The sequence below is a fragment of the Miniopterus schreibersii genome (assembly GCF_964146895.1).
Source record: "Miniopterus schreibersii genome assembly, chromosome: 1".
NCBI classification, from domain to species: domain Eukaryota; kingdom Metazoa; phylum Chordata; class Mammalia; order Chiroptera; family Miniopteridae; genus Miniopterus; species Miniopterus schreibersii.
In genome coordinates, this window is record NC_138101.1 from 143,784,639 (window position 1) to 143,802,686 (window position 18,048).

The 18,048-nt window shown below is 53.2% G+C and overlaps 1 protein-coding gene across 2 annotated transcripts; it reads left to right on the top strand.

Annotated features, from left to right (window-relative positions):
* TYRO3 (TYRO3 protein tyrosine kinase) lies at positions 1-16,800 on the top strand. 2 transcript variants are annotated; one of them, XM_081153663.1, is made up of 19 exons: positions 1-387; positions 2,198-2,381; positions 2,587-2,687; positions 3,437-3,607; positions 5,277-5,363; positions 6,120-6,235; positions 7,753-7,930; positions 8,591-8,736; positions 9,269-9,413; positions 9,716-9,845; positions 9,928-10,028; positions 10,315-10,410; positions 10,754-10,834; positions 11,286-11,378; positions 11,768-11,889; positions 12,273-12,382; positions 12,561-12,720; positions 12,950-13,086; positions 15,339-16,800. In XM_081153663.1, exons 1-19 carry the CDS (start codon positions 264-266, stop codon positions 15,727-15,729), a joined length of 2,673 nt encoding a protein of 890 aa, XP_081009789.1. In that variant the 5' UTR covers positions 1-263; the 3' UTR covers positions 15,730-16,800. The 2 variants fall into 2 exon arrangements, with proteins under 2 accessions (XP_081009789.1, XP_081009790.1); XM_081153664.1 differs by lacking the exons at positions 8,591-8,736; positions 9,269-9,413 and having other exon boundaries at positions 211-387.
* The last annotated feature ends 1,248 nt before the right edge of the window (positions 16,801-18,048 follow it).

An 18,048-nucleotide genomic window follows, 5' to 3' on the forward strand; every position in this document is an offset into this window, starting at 1 on the left:
GAACATGAATCAGCGGCGGCGGCGACGGCGGCGACGGCTGTGGAAGGAGCGCGGTGGCCCAGGAGCGGCCCCGGGGACCCCGCGCTGCTGACGGCGGCCGCCGCGACTCTCCGCGGGCGCGGGTCTGAGAGGCTCGGGCGCCAGCACCGCCCCCGGGCCGGCCCCCGCCCCGGCCGCCCCCTCCTCCCCCTCCCTCCTGCCTTCCTCCTCCCTCCTCCTGAACGCTCGCGGGCCGGGCCCGGCATGGTGCGGCGTCGCCGCCGATGGCGCTGAGGCGGAGCATGGGGCGGTCGGGGCTCCCGCCGCTGCCGCTGCCGCCGCCGCCGCCGCCGCCGCTGCTGCTGCTGGCGGGTCTGGCTCTGCTGCTCCCCGAGCCCGGGGCCGAAGGTAGGGGCTGGCCCGGGAGGCGGCGGGACGCAGGGGCTGCGGGGGGCGCGGCCGGGGTCGCAGCCCGGGGACCGCAGGCGAGCTGCCCCGGGCCTGGGCGGCCCGGAGGTTTGGGAGGGGTCCCGGGCTGGAAGGCCGAGGCTCGGCGGCTGGGGGAGGGGGCGTAGCGGGGTGTGCGCTGTCGGGTCCCCGGCCCCCGCCCCCAACTTTCTCCCGTCCGGGGCTGTTCTGGCGGGGTGGGAAGGGAAGGAGTGGGGCTGTGTGGTCAGCCGGTGTTTGGAACCGGATTTCCCACCTCTGTGTTCCTAGTTGTTTGCTCTCCCTCCCAGTTCTGGGGACCCCCATTCTGCCCACCCCACACACCAGGGTCTCTCTCTGAAACCACAGGGGCTGGGGGTGAGCGCCCGGAGAGGCACCGTTTAGGTACAGTGGCTGCGAGGTGCCGGGGCACAGAACACATCTGGGCACACTCTAGTTCCTGTGCCCCACTCAGCTTCCCGAAGCCTGGAATGTTGGAGAGGATGGGATGGGGCAAGGTTGCCAGTCTTTGTGGGGGTTAGCCTTGTGTTCCCACATAGCCACGGAGGCATTTGCCAGTCACTGGAGTGCTCCTTGTAGCACTTTGGATCCTCAAGTTTACACTACACACCCCTGGAGTGTTTGGGGTGTGAGGCTCTCCCTCCTTGTCCTGTGAGTGATCCCGACAGGGTGAAGGTAGTAAGGAAGGATCACAGGCCAGAGCAGCAGGCACCCAGCTGGCACCTTCTCTTGAGACAGCACTCCCTGCCATATCAGCCTTTCAGGGAAGGGAATGGAAAGAGTGACAAGTGTTTACAAGCTGAAAGGTGTGTGTCTCAGGATCAGAGAGCCCAGGATTTAACACACAGCAAAGGGCAGGAAGAACCAGGACTGAATCTCAGATATGTGGATAGTACACCCGCCCTTCTCTGCTTAAAAACACAACAGGAGACCAGGAGAGGGAGAGTGTGTGTGTGTGTGTGTGTGTGTGTGTGTGTGTGTGTGTATGTGCGCTCGGGCAAGCGCGTGCTCGTGCAAGCGCGTGCTCGTGCATGCGCACGCATGTGTGCAGAGGGTAGTGTTCAGAGGGTGGCTTCTGTTGGTTCGACAGTAGCTCAGGGGTCTTGGGCTCCCCATTCAGGGCCCCTCTCCTCCCTTCTACCTCCTACCTTCCTAGCAGCCGCCCCTGCACACATTCAGGTATTAATAGAGCAGGCGGCTGTGAGGAAGGCTGCCATGTGTTTGATCTGACGTGGTTTTGCAGCCATATGTTCTCCACTTCAGGGGAGCACCCCCTCCTTCGCTTCCTCAGTCTTCTTTCATTTGCCTGGGTGGGGTACAGGAGGGTGCTAGCTGCAGTTCAGGTCTGGGCTGACACCTAGGGTGGAGAGCTGGCTGCCTGTTGCACTGGCTGGGTACAGCAGTTATTCACAGGGCAATACCTGCCTCAGGTATGTGGGAATGCCTCACTGTTTCAGCCTGGCTTGACTTCTTTTTGGTTTTGGGGCCTGAACTTAACATTGCCCAGCAGGGAGATATGGGGAAGAGGTCACTGCCTTAGCGCTGGGGAAAACTTGGCAGTGGCAAAAATGGTGCCTGGAGAGCCTGTCATGTCCCTTCCCACATTCCAGGTCTAAGTCCTTCCCACACTGTCCTGCCTCTGCTTCCTTGGCCATTGGCTGAGAATGAGCCCTCTGACACAGAAGCTAGGTTCTAGAAGAGGATGGGGGGATATTTCCAGAGACAGGGGACCTCTCAAGCTGGCTGACACATTCTCCTTCCCACCTCACAGGCCTGAAGCTCATGGGAGCCCCGATGAAGCTGACAGTGTCTCAGGGGCAGCCGGTGAGTCTCAACTGCAGTGTGGAGGGGATGGAGGATCCTGACATACTGTGGATGAAGGACGGAGCTATGGTCCAGGGCCTGGATCAGATGTATGTCTCAATCAGCGAGCAGCACTGGATCGGCTTCCTCAGGTGCAGGACTATGGGGAAAGGTGTGGGATACCAGCCTGGGGACATTGGGAGCTGGGGCAATGCTGATGCCCAGAGGTCTGTGGTTTCTTTATTCTACAACCTATGGAAACTTCCAGAAGTAAGGGCAGGCTGAACCCCTTGAGTCTGCACAGCAGAGCTGCCTCCATTGACTTTGGGAGGCAAGCCTGGTGTCCTGTTTCCACAGCCTGAAGTCAGTGGAGCGTTCTGATGCGGGCCAGTACTGGTGCCAGGTGGAAGATGGGGGCGAAACCAAGATCTCCCCGCCAGTGTGGCTCACGGTAGAAGGTGAGGAGGCATGTGGGCATGTTTGCTGTCTGCTGGTGACCACAACTCTGGAGAAGAAAGCTCAGTGGAAGAAAGCTGCCTCACTGCCCTCTGAAGCCTGATTGTACCAGGTTCCAGGCCCACCCCAACATCAAACGATCATACCCACTGGAGTCTGGGTATTTCAGAGCCAAAGGGGCAACTAGGTCGCACAACCTATGGGATGCAACTCAGTTTCAGTTGTCTGAACAACAAGCCTCAAGCACCCATCTGGGGCTGGACTCTGTTCTGCCAAGTGGCCAGGCCAGGAGGGGGAGAGATGGGGGAGGGGAGGAAGGCTTCGCAGCTGTGGGAGCTCAGAGCTGTTCAGCCCTGGAAAACAAAGTGACTAAGAAAGTAACAAAGGGCTCTGAACTGGATCTGGGTCCTGCCCCCAAAACTCTGCTCAAGGTCCCGCCCACTTCTCCTCCCTTTTTGCCCCTCCCCCAGCTCCCCACCCTCTGCTCCTTTTCTTGCTCAGAGAAGGGCTGTCAGAGAAAGTCTGGGAAGGGAGAATCTGTCTTGCCCAAGGAGAGAACACAAACGATATTCCTAAGGGGGCCAAAGAAGAGCACTCCTGTCAAGCTAGGTTCCTGTTCTGCAGTTGACCTAATCATAAGGGCCTGTGGGACCTTATGCAGAGAGGGCTTCAAATGGTAGCAAACTTGTGATTTGGGCAGTTGGAAGCTGAGAAGTGGCAAGGCTCACTCCCATGCTCCTTTTCTTCCTAGGTGTGCCATTTTTCACAGTGGAGCCGAAAGATCTGGCAGTACTACCCAACGCCCCTTTCCAACTGTTTTGTGAAGCTGTGGGTCCCCCTGAACCTGTTACCATTATCTGGTGGAGAGGAGGCACGAAGGTTGGGGGACCTTTTCCCTCTCCTTCAGTTTTAAATGTAACAGGTGAGCAGCCTCAGGAGGGGCTTTGAGCAGGGGTGGTGAGGCTGGCAGAGTTCAAATCTGCTTAAATCACTGTTTGCTGTTGTGAGTGTCCAGAGCAAACCCTGGTGCCTGGGTACGTGAGCTGCACCATTGCTAAGCTCATTAATCAGGTGTGCTAGGTCTGCTGGGTGGGCAGATTAGTGGTGATCCTGCTGTGTATGCTTAAGGAGGATGCTAGAGCCTCATTCCCTCATTGACGATAGTGCAGGCTGTGTACAGCTGGCCTTGGGAGATGAATTGGGTGGAACCAGGGGCACCCTTCCTCCTCCACCCCCCACTCCTCCCAAGGAAAGGAGCCAGGAACCAGCCCACGCAGAGCTAGGAGGAGTGTCTGGCAGAAGACAAGAGTCTCAGGCTGCAGTGGGGAATGGCAGGGGGAAGGAAAATGGGGAGGGGAGGCCAGCACAAAAATACAGGGCCTCCTTTCCTAATGGCACTTGTATTGTTTTCCTAAACAACTGTATCTTTGCATACCTCCACACAGTTAACCTACAGCAGCCACATCTGCACACCCACCTGGACCCCAAGATTTTTGGGCACATACCTCACATGCTTGTGAGGCTCACTTATCTGTGAAACAAAGTTAATGTTTCTGGTGGAGGCTTGAACTGGCCAAATATTGTTGTCTGAGCTTGGTGTCATGTACTGGCAGGTAGGAGGAACAGGCTGTAATCTGCCAAGTCATATTGCCTTAGCAATATGAATCTTGAGACGAGGTGGACTGCAGGACCTGTTGGAAACAAGGGCAGGTCCTGTTTAGGAGGTGCTGGGTTGGAGCAGATTAGAAGGGAGGTTGGGTTTCAGTTCTCTCCAGATGTGCGTGGTTGGGACCCTCAGGCAGCCAGCCTGATAATAAGCACTCACTGAACTCCTACTCCACACGCCACACTGTGCTAGGCACCACGGGGGATGGAGGGAATACAAGAAAAATAGAAGCCATCTGTCCAGCCCCCAAGGAGTTAGAGACAAGACACATGTCTAAGGAGCTGAGAACTATTGCAAGGCAAAGAATCTGCAAATACAGCAATGATGTGTCACAGAGCAAACAGAAGGGCTCTGGAATGTGCAATAAAGGAGTGACCAGAAAAGGGAGGCAGTTTTGTGCTGTCTTCGGGAGATGGGATTGAGGTGGGAGGGGTGGTATAGCATTTCTCAAGTGCTTACTGTGTGCCAGGCACCTTACATCATTTGGTTCTCACAATTCTCCCATTTGGGAGATGAGAAGACAGAGCCCCAGCCTTTGGATTTATACCCAGGCCTGTTAGACTCCAAAGTCCCTTCATTCTGCAGTACCCCACTATCTAGCCCAGGGGTGGGGAACATCCGGCCCGCAAAATCATTTGGTCTGGCCCTGCCAAGGCAACTGCAGGCGGGACTCAAAATTCAGTAAGTCTAGGAGCTTTTTTCATAGCTAATTTTTAAGTTGATAATTTTGTATGGCCCGAGAATGATTGTAAATATCCAAATGGCCCTTGGCAGAAAAAAGATTCCCCACCCTAGCCCCTTCCTTTAGCTGGAGGGATTTCTAGGATATTAAGATCTGGAGCCTAAGTATCCACTTTCCACAATACCAGAGTGAAAGTTGCTACTTGGCAGTGGGAGGGGGCTGACTGAGGTTTTCTGGCCCCAGGGGTGACCCAGAGCACTGTGTTCTCCTGTGAAGCTCACAACCTGAAAGGCCTGGCCTCTTCCCGCCCAGCCACGGTTCGTCTCCAAGGTAGGAAGACTGGTGGGAGAGGGTACATGAGGCAGGTGCGTTTTCGGCAAGCTGTCCAGCCGTGGGTAAAGAATCATTTGCTGTTCCAGCTCTTCTCGGTCCTGCTGGGATCTGAGGGATGAGGGGTTAATTGGCATAGCTCCATTCCTAATGGGAGCACCTGAGACCCTGCTGAGGCTGAGATGAGAATAGAAACCTGACGTCACAGCAGATTTCCCATCATGAAGCAGAGCGCTTGGGAGGGAGGGAGAGGAAGCCAGCAGGAGATGGTCAAGGCTCATGCCCAACTTTGTTTCTGCCAGCCCTGTGAAGGGAATGGGGGAGGGGAAAACAGCCTGGCAGGATGATAGAGACCCAAAGGGCTAGTTTGCACAGAGGGAGGGAAGGAGAGAGCCAGCTTGTAGAGGAATGGGCTGTGGCTACAGGGACATCCTCTCCCATGGCTGAGGTACTGCCCCCTCCATACCCACTATCTTACCCTTTTCCTTGGTCAGACAGGGCCCTTGATTCTGGGAGAGGCAACCTCTCTCCACAGCCTAGGCACTCTCCTGAGTATGAGCATCTGTCTCCTACTGGTTGCTTGGCTTGTATATTACTGTGGTCCTGGGAGTACTGAGTAGTCATCTTTAGTTTAAGAGGGGCAGACTCTAAGGAGGAACTCAAGGCTTGACTCCCATGCCTTCTGTCCCCTTCTCTCATATTGTTGGTTCCTGGGCACCGAACTCCAGGGCACTGACTCTAAGTTCCCATCCACAGCACTGCCTGCAGCCCCATTTAACATCACAGTGACAAAGCTCTCCAGCAGCAATGCTAGCGTGGCCTGGATGCCAGGTGCGGATGGCCGAGCTGTGCTTCAATCCTGTACAATCCAGGTAAACTGAGAGGGTGGGACGGGCTCTCCTGGCCACGTTTATTCTGGCTGCCTCAGTGGCACTTTGTGGACAGTGGTATCACACTAGATACCACTGGACTTGCCCATGGGCTTTGGTCTCCAGCTTTGTTCAGATGGTGTTCCCTTACCTCATCTTAAGGTGCTCTGGCAACTAACTGACTCTGAAGGTTGGCTAAAACCCATTAATTCTTCAGGCTGGAAAGCAGATCACTAGAGCAGATTTGGGATGTCTGGAAGGGTTTTTCTTATGTTGATGAAAACCCAAACCTTTGATTTATCTGATACCTGCACTCTCATGCCTCACCCCCTAACTCATGCCAAAGAGAACAAGGGGACTGGGGGTGGGGTGGGGTGGGGTGGGGTTCTAAGCCACAGAGAGTGAACAACCTGGGTAAGGTGATACTAAAAACAAGAGATGATGCAGGCTTATTTATTTTCAGGTGTTTACTCAAAGAGTATTATTTAATGAGCACCGTGGAAACTGTTCTAGGCAGTTCCCCAAGGAGAGGCCCTAGCTCTGGGCTCCACCATTTAGAGGACCCCGCACTCTGACCCTCCTTTGTCTGCACCCCTTCACCTCTTGCCCCTGGGCAAGTGGGACACGCCTATCCAGATCATGAGGACAACCCCCCCCCACACACACACACACACACATACAACCACCATACCATACTATATTCTAGATACTCAGGATTTCTTGTCTTATGACAAGTCTGCCTGTGTGGGCCTCTTTCGTGGTGCATCCTTGGGAGGGTATGGTTCGTACACCTCTGTGTCCAAAGGGCAGCCATTTGTGGGGGGATGGGTATGCAGGCAGTATTTCCACACCCGTGCACATGATGTCCCTCAAGGTACAGATCCTTGTGCCACCACATTCTGGTTTGGGAGTCTAAGGATTTAGAGGATTATAAATGCAAACCTGACCTTCCAGGTTGTTTTGAAGCTTTGTTTGTTAATATATTGAGATAGAAAGTATTTTATTTAATAATTTGTTAGCTGATTTGTAACATTTAAATATTTAGCCATATAGTACATGGATCTCCATTTGCACTGTTGCCCTGAGTGGTTCACAGTGCCCCTTAGGCTCCCAGTTACTCTGCCCTTCAGAAGCTCTGAGACTTTGAGTTGGTCGGCATACATATAGTTACAATAAGTGGTAACTACTCTAACCAGGTTATGCACCAAGCACAAAGAGGCATGAATTTTCTGGAGTAGTTGAGGACTGCTTTCCTGGAGAAAGTGGCATTTGTGTTGAGTCTTAAAGGATGAGTTGAACTTTGCTAGGAAGAGCAGGTCATTCTAAGCAAAGGGAACATTTGCAAAGGTACGGAGGTATGGAAGCTGGTGTGTTATTAGAGGTGGGGCTGGTGGGAAAGGGTGGGTTACAAGTGTTTGCTGACAGGCTTGGAGGCATTAGCTCAAGTCCCCCCACTCCATACCCATACCTATCCTATTTTCCATCTCCCTCTACATCATTAGTTTTCTGCTTTTCTGTAGGTGACGCAGGCCCCAGGAGGCTTGGAGGTCCTGGCTGTCGTGGTCCCTGTGCCACCTTTTACCTGCCTTCTCCGTGACCTGGCACCTGCCACTAACTATAGCCTCAGGGTGCGCTGTGCCAACGCCTTGGGGCCTTCTCCATATGCTGACTGGGTGCCCTTTCAGACAAAGGGTCTAGGTAAGGGACTTACAGAACAGAGTGGCTGGGTAGGGCTGGAGTGGGGGAAGGACTGTCTGGCTCCAGTTCTGGATGGAGTTGACTGGGAGAGGAGCTACCTGAGATGGAGCTTTATGCACCATTTTGCAAACACTTATTGAGTACCTGTGGCATACTTATGAACTAGATAAATCCTACCGGCATCCCATGTAGCTCTTGTTCTAGTGAGTAGGACAGATAAGCAAAGTAGATAAGATCAGATAAAGAGAGTGCCCCAGGGTGGTTTAGAAATTGATAAGGAAGGAGCCATATTTGGAAGGAAAATCACTGCGGGAAGAGGGGACAGCAAGTGCAAAGACTGTATGGCAGGAACTTGTTTGAAGTTCTCTAGCAATTGCAAGGAGGCTGGGAGGACTGTGGCAGGAGTAGTGAAGGGTATGGCTGAGGCAGTCACCAAGGTGATTAAGAGCAACACTCTGCCTAGCAGGGGTGCTGCCATTGCAAAGCCCTCCTCCCTAGGGACAGGGGTGAGAGCAGTCAGAATTGGGAGACAAGCTCTCCCCCCACCTGTTGATCTCTTACTTAACTGTTTAGTTCTTGGGAGTTGGCTCCAAAGACCTGCATGGGATAGTGATGGTGGGAAGAGCAGGGCTCTTAGCAACCTTCTCTCTTTGGGTACAGCCCCAGCCAGCGCTCCCCAGAACCTCCATGCCATCCGCACAGACTCAGGTCTCATCCTGGAGTGGGAAGAAGTGATCCCTGAGGGCCCTTTCGAAAGCTCCCTGGGACCCTATAAACTGTCCTGGGTTCAAGACAACGGAACCCAGGTAAGGGAAGACAGAAGCCTCCACTCTCTAGGTGTATCACAGTCACCCCTCAGTGCTCTAAAGCCTTTGGCTTCAGAATGGCTGTCCTTGGTAGGCCTGGGGGGCCTTGGTGTGCTGGTCCTCTCACTACCCCAGGAAGCCCACTCCTCTTACCTTCCCCTGCAGGCTGCACTTCTTATTGGATTATGTTTCTGTTAGGATCCCATCCATTGGCTACTTTGTATGTAAAGCAGGAAGCACATTTCTGCACAAACTGGGGGAGGGCACAGATAAGACCTTCTTATCCGCTGCCCAGTTCTTTCCCATCCCCCACTCCTGCACTCCAGAGACTGAGCCTTGTTTGTGTTCAGGATAGGCCTCTGCAGCCTGGAGCAGGAATGTAATAACTACCAGCAGGTTTTGTTCCTGTAACCTCTGAACCCAGTGTCCCTAGGTTCCCATGCTCCTAGCTAGACCTTTTTCTGCCTTCTGGCCCCAGCTGGAGGCCTTTTCCTCAGACTCAGTGTGGGATGGGGGCTTTTCTTGGCTGCAGGGTGAACTGATAGTGGAGGGGACCTGGGTCAACTTGACAGTCTGGGATCCTCAGAAGGACCTGATTGTGCGTGTGTGCGTCTCCAATGCAGTTGGCTGTGGGCCCTGGAGTCAGCCACTGGTGGTCTCTTCTCATGACCACGCAGGTGAGGCCTGTAGAGAGAGGGGACAGGATGAGGGCTTTCAGGGGCACCCTAGGAGGCTGGCAGCACCTTACCTCCCAATAGGCCCAAAGACAGAGTCAAGCAGTTGAGGCTAGGGATGATATTTAAACTATATCTCATTCTCTGGTTGTGCTATAGGTCCCAATAGCCAGGGCCTGTCACTGACAGGGTAGGATCTCTCGGGTCTTCCTTTGGAGTTTCTTGACCAGGCCAGATGGCCATCATTGGAAAGTTTTAAAGGGACTCTTTGGTGTCAGCCTACCTCATGCCCCTGTCTCCCACAGGCCAGCAGGGCCCTCCCCACAGCCGCACATCCTGGGTGCCTGTGGTCCTGGGTGTGCTGACAGCCCTGGTGACGGCTGCTGCCCTGGCTCTCATCCTGCTTCGAAAGAGGCGGAAGGAGACGCGGTTTGGGTAAGGGGTAGGGACACAGAGGGAGAGGAAGGTGATGACTGAAGACCTTGGAGCTGACCCCAAGTCTTGGGTTTCCCTTTAGGCAAGCCTTTGACAGTGTCATGGCCCGAGGGGAGCCAGCTGTTCACTTCCGCGCAGCCCGGTCCTTCAATCGGGAAAGGCCTGAACGCATCGAGGCCACGTGTGAGTGGTGGGGAATCAAACGAGGGAAGAATGGACTATCTTGTGCCCCTCTCTGTGCTCCTTTTACTAATTCATTAATTTGACCAATGTCTGAACCTTCATGAGTCCCAAGCACACAGTATGGAAAAGATACACAGACCTTACCCTGTGGAGGCCGCCATTCTAGCCGTGGGCGAGCTAAACTAAGCTCATCTCTGCTCTGTGGGTGGAGTCTGTGGTATAGGAGGCAGACTGGGTTTGGGATCAGGAAGCAGAGAGGTCCCTCTCACCACCCCCTCCCCAACAGTGGACAGCTTGGGCATCAGCGATGAACTGAAGGACAAACTGGAGGACGTGCTCATCCCAGAGCAGCAGTTCACCCTGGGCCGGATGTTGGGCAAAGGTACGCGGGGCTGTGCAGGGATTGGCATGAGTGGAGTTTGCCATGTCTGGGTGTGTTTGGTTGCTCCCATCACTTTGAGGGTGCGGATTTGGGTCAGCTCCTATAAACAGGATATTCTTATAGACTCCTGAGTGTGGGATGCTTGGGGGAATGGTAGCTGGGGACTAGGAGTGCTGATGAGGAGTCACTCCCAGCATACTTTGCTTTGGCTGTGGAAGAGGGAGCCTCTGCCATTGGCCCCAGAGTCTAATGAGTTTTTGTCTTTATGGAGGGTCACCTGGGAGGGATGGGGGTGGAGGACAGGAAGGTGAGGGGACTCACCATAATTTGGATTGGTTTGTAGGAGAGTTTGGTTCAGTGCGGGAAGCCCAGTTAAAGCAGGAGGATGGCTCCTTTGTGAAAGTGGCTGTAAAGATGCTGAAAGGTGAGTGGAGAATAGTAGATGTGGAGTGAGGGCATCACTTTGGAGGGCAAAGGGGGTGACTGATACTGAAGCAGGCTCTGCTGGGCCCCTAGACTTTCCAAGAAGAGTTAGCACTAGCTGGGATGCCAAGTGACTAATTCACAGGCATGGACCCACACACATTCATGCCCCAGCCTTTGCTCTCTGCCGTCAGCAGTGACTATCCTCTGGGCTCACTCAGAGTGATGAAAACCATGGTTGGTTGAGCTGCTGGGCTGTCCAAAGGAAAAGCATTAGCAAGTGGAGAAATTGTTAGATAGCACCACTCCTATAGCAGGGTTTTTCCTGCTCATGGCCAGACTGTTTCCTAGGCCCCCTGGGAAGCCCAGGACATCTGAAGAACAAAGCCTAGGAGTCTTGGGTCAGAACTGGGGACACATCTTCCTCATTCCCTCCCATCCTTTTCTCCCAGCTGATATCATTGCCTCAAGCGACATTGAAGAGTTCCTCAGGGAAGCCGCCTGCATGAAGGAGTTTGACCACCCACACGTGGCCAAGCTTGTTGGTGAGCTCCTTCTTAGGGGATGCAGATACAAAATTAGGCGGGAGGGCAGCCTGTGGGAGAGAAGTTCAGACTTACCTGGTTAGTAAGCAGATGGCAAAGTAGCCAGGAGGTCCTGGCTGAAATCTGATCAGACTCCAGGTAAGGACTTTAGTTTGCAGGCCCTATACCAAAGGTCTGCACATGGAGGAAGAGGGGACAGAGAAGATGCTCCAGAGATCTGGGGGCAGCCACAGTTCATCCTGGTGGTCACCAATCAGTGTGGAACTTGTGGGGAAAGAAGTAGCAAAGCCAGGGCTAGAGGTGAGACCCAGCAAGTAGGGGCTCATGCAGACACCTGAGCCATTCTTTGACCATTATGTGCCCCTCTCCTGTCTCTCCTTTGTTCCCAGGAGTCAGCCTCCGGAGCAGGGCCAAAGGCCGTCTCCCCATTCCCATGGTCATCCTGCCCTTCATGAAGCACGGGGACCTGCATGCCTTCCTGCTTGCCTCCCGGATTGGGGAGAACCCCTTTGTGAGTGCCTGGGATGGAAGTGGCCAGGAGTTGGAAAGGTTTAAAGACCCTGAGAGAGAGGTTGTCTGGTTGCGTTGGGCCAGTTGAACTGGTTGGGAGAAGGCAGGCCCTGAGTTTGACTCCTTTTATGCTTGCTAGGAATTTTACGCTGGGCAAGGACTTTTCTGGGAGAAGAGACCTGTGGAGCACCAGATTGGGGGAGTCTTGACTCCTGGGTGCTCTGGAAGGTTTGCCAAAGCTTCCTTGCTTTGGGAAGCCCCTCTATCCCCTTCCTTTCAGTGATTCCAAGGATAGTCTCTAGGCTTTCTGGCTGGGGAACCCCATTTATCCCACCCTGGCTGGATGGACAGATCCAGCCTGAGCTTGCTTCATCTGCCCACCAGAACCTGCCCCTGCAGACGCTGATTCGGTTCATGGTGGACATTGCCTGTGGCATGGAGTACCTGAGCTCCCGGAACTTTATCCACCGAGACCTGGCTGCTCGGAATTGCATGTATGTGAATTCTGGAGGCTCAGGCGTGGGAGGGAGTGGTTAGTGCTAGGAGGAGCTGGCTAATAGTCAGCTCCTGCCTGGGGCAGTATCTGCTATGTAAGGGGACAACTTGGGAGTAAAGATGCCCCTGCTTTAGTAAGGCTGTCAGCATGACCCCACCCTTCAATACTTGTCACAGGCTGGCAGAAGACATGACTGTGTGTGTGGCCGACTTTGGACTGTCCCGGAAGATCTATAGCGGGGACTACTATCGCCAGGGCTGTGCCTCCAAATTGCCTGTCAAGTGGCTGGCCCTGGAGAGCCTGGCCGACAACCTGTATACTGTGCACAGTGATGTGGTGAGTATGGTGGCACAGTGAGGCTTGGTGGTAACGCAAGCGGTGTGGACTAGTGTGTGGGTGGACCTTTAGGATCCTCAAAGGCCCCTCAAGGGCCCATCCAGGTCACCGCTCTGGGCCTTGGTTGGCTTGTATGAGGCTCCTGAGCCCTAAGATGTGCTTGCCTCGGGGCTCTACGTGGCGCAGGAAGCCTAGTGACACCTTTCCTCCTATCTTGATTCTCTCCCAGTGGGCCTTTGGGGTGACCATGTGGGAGATCATGACTCGTGGGCAGACGCCATATGCTGGCATCGAGAACGCTGAGATTTACAACTACCTCATCGGCGGGAACCGCCTGAAACAGCCTCCGGACTGTATGGAGGACGTGTAAGTGCCCTGGGAAGGGGATTCTGGAGGAATCGGGAATTTGGGGTGTGAGCTGATGGCCACCACCACAGCTGCTGGGCCAGTGGCAACTCAGAGACCTTTTTATTTTTTTTGGAAATGTCCTTGTCATTCATTAGAGGGAAGGCTGACCTTTACCCCAAACTACTTCGTCATCTAGCACCTCCCTGTTTTCTTTCTTCCCTCCTTTACCATCTCATTTTTCTTGCTCCAGCCTGTTCCTGTCATTCTGTTTTCTCCAGTTTCCAAGGAGAACCAGGAGCCCTGAAGGCAGAAGTTACAGGAATGAGCAGCAGTCAGTGCAGGTTTCCCTGTCACCTTCTCCCCACCCCCACTCCTGCTCAGTCCCCAGCTAGTCTAAGAAAACCTCCTAGGTGGAGCTTTCCCTCCCTCTAAGAGAGGGCTGCACCGGGGCAAGGAAATAACTGCTTTCTCCATCACATTCCTTGCTTGATAGGAGGGGGCGCTGGGGGCGGGAGGTTGAGTTCCTTTCTTGTCTTGGCCTCTTGAGGGGAGTGAAGGGACTCCCTCCCAGGGTTACTAGTGAAAAGGTCCTCTGGGGCCCAGGGAGACGCTGGTTTGCATGGGGTGAGGGAATATCACTAGAACAGACAAGTCACGGTTGGTGCCATGGTTAAGAAGTACATGTTCTGAAATGACAGGGATCTAGGCTCTAACCCCAAGTCATTCACTTAATAGCTGTGTGACATTGGTCATATTACTTAACCTCTTTAATCCCAGTTCCTCAGCTACAAAATGGGGTCTTTTCCTTTTAGGATTAGAGGAGGATTACCTCTTATTTCTTTCCATGGAGTTGGACCTCCAGTGGTCCGAGAATGTTGGACAGGTAGAGGAAGGCTCAGCCTGAATGGTGGGGTCCTCTTTCTCTAGGGCAGTGGGTTCGAAGTACCCTGAACCTGGACTGTGGGTAAGAGAGAAATCTGAGCCACAAACCAGGCCCTACCCGTCCTATTCATTCAGCAGAGCTCAGGGCATGGCAGGGGCAGGAAGCTTAAGTCGCCCTTTGGCTGCAGCCTGCCTAGGCTTCTGGAGCCGCAGAGAGTCTGCTGGGCAGTGGCGACTAGTCCCTAGCTTACTCTCTGAGACTGGAGCTAGTGTTGTCAATAGAGGGTAGGCGGATGCTGGCCTCCCACCAAGCAGCCTGGTGGATAGGTGCCAGTTGGCTCCTAGCACAGCCTTGACAGTTTGTCCCAGGCTGACCACAGACCCATGGCACTGGACCATTCCCATGGCCTATTCGGTATCTGGCATGATTCCCCCCATCATTGGGGGCCCCTGTCAGGAGGGCTGGTGTGCAGGGAGTGTTTGGAACTTTTATTGTGGGCACAGGCAAGAGACTCAGGCATTTGCTCTCTCTGACTAATCTGGTCTCAGCCCCTTCGTATTAGTTTTTTTTTTTCCTCCTCAGCCTGAGGCAGGCCCTAGGAACAGGATAAGACCTCAGGGAATCTGTAAGGTTCCTGAAATTGTGTGTCAAAAGTGTTCCTGCCAGGGGAAGAGGGCTGGAAGCTTTTCTGATTCTCAAAGGTATCCATGAACAAAGAGATTTAAGACTGCCTGCCTGAATGGATGAGAGTTTAGGACAAAGGGTGGATGCCGAAACCCACATTCCTGGCCGCATTCTGCAAGACAAAAACACTCGTAGTACTTCCTCCCAAAATTGAATAGGAGGGACTTGGGGCCAGCCCACCTGGCTACCAGTTGCAGCTTCATCACTTTCTACCTGTGTGACCTTAGTCAAGGTTCTTAACCTCTCTGTGCCTCAATTTCCACATTGGTAAAGTAGGGATCACTTATTTTATAGGACGGTTGTGAGAATTAAATAATAAACGTAAACTACTTAGAAGAGTTTCTGGCCCGGCTTGTGTGGCTCAGTGGCTGAGCATCGACCCGTGAACCTGGAGGTCATGGTTCGATTCCTGGTCAGGGCACATGCCTGGGTTGTGGGCTCGATCCCCAGTAGGGGGCATGCAGGAGGCCGCTGATCGATGATTCACTCTATCTCTCCCTCTTTCTCCCCCTCATAAATCAATAAAAACAAAAGAAAAAAAAGTCAATAAAAGTAAAGAGTTCCTGATACATGGAAAGCCCTATACAAATAAAATTTTTTAAGATCCTAGTTTTGTATGGGACCTCTGCTTTTAAGGGAAGGAACATCCTTCCTCTTTCTTCTGGCTCCTCACTACCTCCCCTTACCCTTCTGTCTGCCCCAGGTATGAGCTCATGTACCAGTGCTGGAGCGCCGACCCCAAGCAGCGCCCAAGCTTCACATGCCTGCGAATGGAGCTGGAAAACATTCTGGGCCACCTGTCTGTGCTGTCCACCAGCCGGGACCCCTTGTACATCAACCTTGAGACTGCTGAGGAGTCTGCGGAGGGAGGCAGCCTGGAGCTGCTTGGTGGGGACCAGGCTGCTAGCAGGGCTGAGAATAGCAGTGGCATAGGGGCAGTGGGGGGCACCCCTGGTGACTATCGGTATATTCTCAGCCCTGGAGGGCTAGCTGAGCAGCCCAGGCAGGAGGAGCAGCAGCCAGAAAGCCCCCTCAACGAGTCCCAGAGGCTACTGCTGCTGCAGCAAGGGCTATTGCCCCATAGTAGCTGTTAGCCCACAGGCAGAGGGCATCTGGGGCCATGCGGCTGGCTCTGCTGGCTAACCTAGCTCCATCTGACCCCAGCCCAGGCAGCAAGGCGTGGAGGCTCCTGTGGTAGTCTTCCCAAGCTGTGCTGAAGCCTGGACTGACCAAATCGCCCAATCCCAGTTCTTCCTGCAGCCACTTGTGGCCAGCCTGGTCTCAGTTCAGGCCTTGGCAGGGTGGAGGTGGTCCAGGTCTGGTTGTCTAAACCCAGGCAGCTGGCAGGAGGGGGTGGTTATATTTCCATGGTTACCATGGGTGTGGAAAGGAGTTGGGGGAGAGTATATCTAGCCCTGTGGGCCCCTACTCTCCTGGCTGAGCTGCCCCTTCTGCATGCATTGAGGTGTTTCTGGCCTGGAGGCCCAGCTGTGTCCATGCCTAGGGCCCAGGTTTGCCCCTCCTCACAAACAGATGCCCTTGTATTATTCCCCTATAGGTAAGAGTAAGGGGTTGGTACGGTCAGTACCTGAGCCCCGTGGTAGGAGGCAGTGGGACACTCTCAGGTCTGATTTCGTTGTCACTTTGCTGATTACCAACCCTGCTTAGGCCAGGAGTAAAGTGCAGCTGACCAGGTCACAGCGAGGTATGCTGGATAACCACAGGCTATAATTTGCCCAATTTCTAAAGGCAGTGCCCTGAGCCTGGCAAGAAAGGGTGCTGTAGGGCTTGCCCAGGAATGAATGAGGCCAGAGAGGAGACCAGGAGCCCCTCTTCAAGCCCTCTTATAGTGTGTCTGAGCATGCTACCAAATCCCAAAATATCCTAAGACTAACAAGGCAGCTGTCTGAGCCCAATCCACACAGCATCCCTTAGTCCCAACTTTCCCTCTCCCTGGAGACCCTCTTCTGTCTCAGGTCTCCTGAGAAAACAGGCCTGATCGCGCTGGTGTGGGTGAGGGGGAGTTACTGGAGCCTGGACCCCAGCCCTGGCTGGGGGAGTGCATGGGGTAGGGCCCTGCTATTAGGGACATTTCCTTGCTGTTAGGGACATTTCCAAACTGTTAGATACTGTTTAAAAACAGAAATAAAATTGAAGACTAAAGACCCAAGGCTTTGTCTCTTAAATGTTTACTTTTTTTCCAGATCACAAAAATGAAGCATCTTTACACAGGAAAAAGTCTGGAAAGACATACGCCAAAATGTTAACAGCTGTTATCTTTGCATGATATGATTAAGGAGGCTTTTTTACAATGGTTACAAACTGCTTTTGTAATTAAAGAAGACCCCAAAGAATCTTATATGAAAGATAATAGTCATTGTAGATGTTGTAGGCGGCGGTCACACCTGACCTGGGTTCAGCCACCTTGTTACTTGGGGAATTCAGAGCCAAGACCCGAATTGTAAGAGAACATTTATTGGGTAAAATTACAAAAGTGGAATAAATAATTCCTAGAAGAAATGGATTTAGGGAACAAGTTATAGAGGCAATGGAAGGGCCCTAGGAGCTTGGGACTGAGGAAGCTAATGTTAACTGCCTGGGGGTGAAGGAAGGGGAAGGCATGGGCATGCTCCTGGGAGGGAGAGTGCTCTGGGTTCTCCATCCTAATAGTTTTAAACATGGAGATCTTAGGGGAGGTCCCAGAGAAAGATCTGATAGTATTCAGCAGCTTTCCAGGTGTGTCCTTTCAGAGCTGTGGTCTCCATTGATTGGTTGGCACCAGGGTGGGGGCCATCATTCAGTGCAGCAAGTCCTGAGGTCAGCTGTGGCTGGTTTTGTTGTTTTTCTGGGCCTGGAGCTGAAATACAACTGAGGCCTAAATGTTATAAAGGTCAGGGGATCCAAACGACATAACCAGTGATATGCTAGGGAAGGAAAGGCCACCCTGGGGGGAGGTCCCACCCTACAATTGTCCTTTGCTAGGCATCCAGGTCTTCCCATCCTGGTGACCTTCTGTACCTGACCCATCGTCCTTGTTCTGCTCATGTCTAACTGCCTATCACATAGACAAATGGAAAAACGGAAAAACGCAGAAAATCATTTAAAAAATGTTAAATACCTATATCCTACCACCTAGAAATAACCAGCTTTTGAAAATGCAAATGTTTTGCCCTGGCCAGGTAGCTCCATTGGTTAGAGCTTCATCCTGCTATGTCAAGGTTGTGGGTTTGATCCTGGGTCAAGGCACATATAAGAATCAACCAATGAATGCCTAAGTAAGTGGAAAGACAAATTGATGTTTTTAATCTCTCTCTAAAAATCAATTTTTTTAAAAAAAAGTGCTACAGTGCTGCTGCCCCAGGGCCTGGTAGTCCTGGGACCAGGCCCAGAAAAAAAAATAATGCAAATGTTTT

Coding starts and splice junctions, on each gene's coding strand:
- TYRO3 (XM_081153663.1), top strand. CDS start 264: ATGGCGCTGAGGCGGAGCATGGGGCGGTCGGGGCTCCCGCCGCTGCCG. Junction 2,382..2,586: donor CACTGGATCGGCTTCCTCAG/GTGCAGGACTAT, acceptor CTGTTTCCACAG/CCTGAAGTCAGTGGAGCGTT. Junction 11,379..11,767: donor ACACGTGGCCAAGCTTGTTG/GTGAGCTCCTTC, acceptor CTTTGTTCCCAG/GAGTCAGCCTCCGGAGCAGG.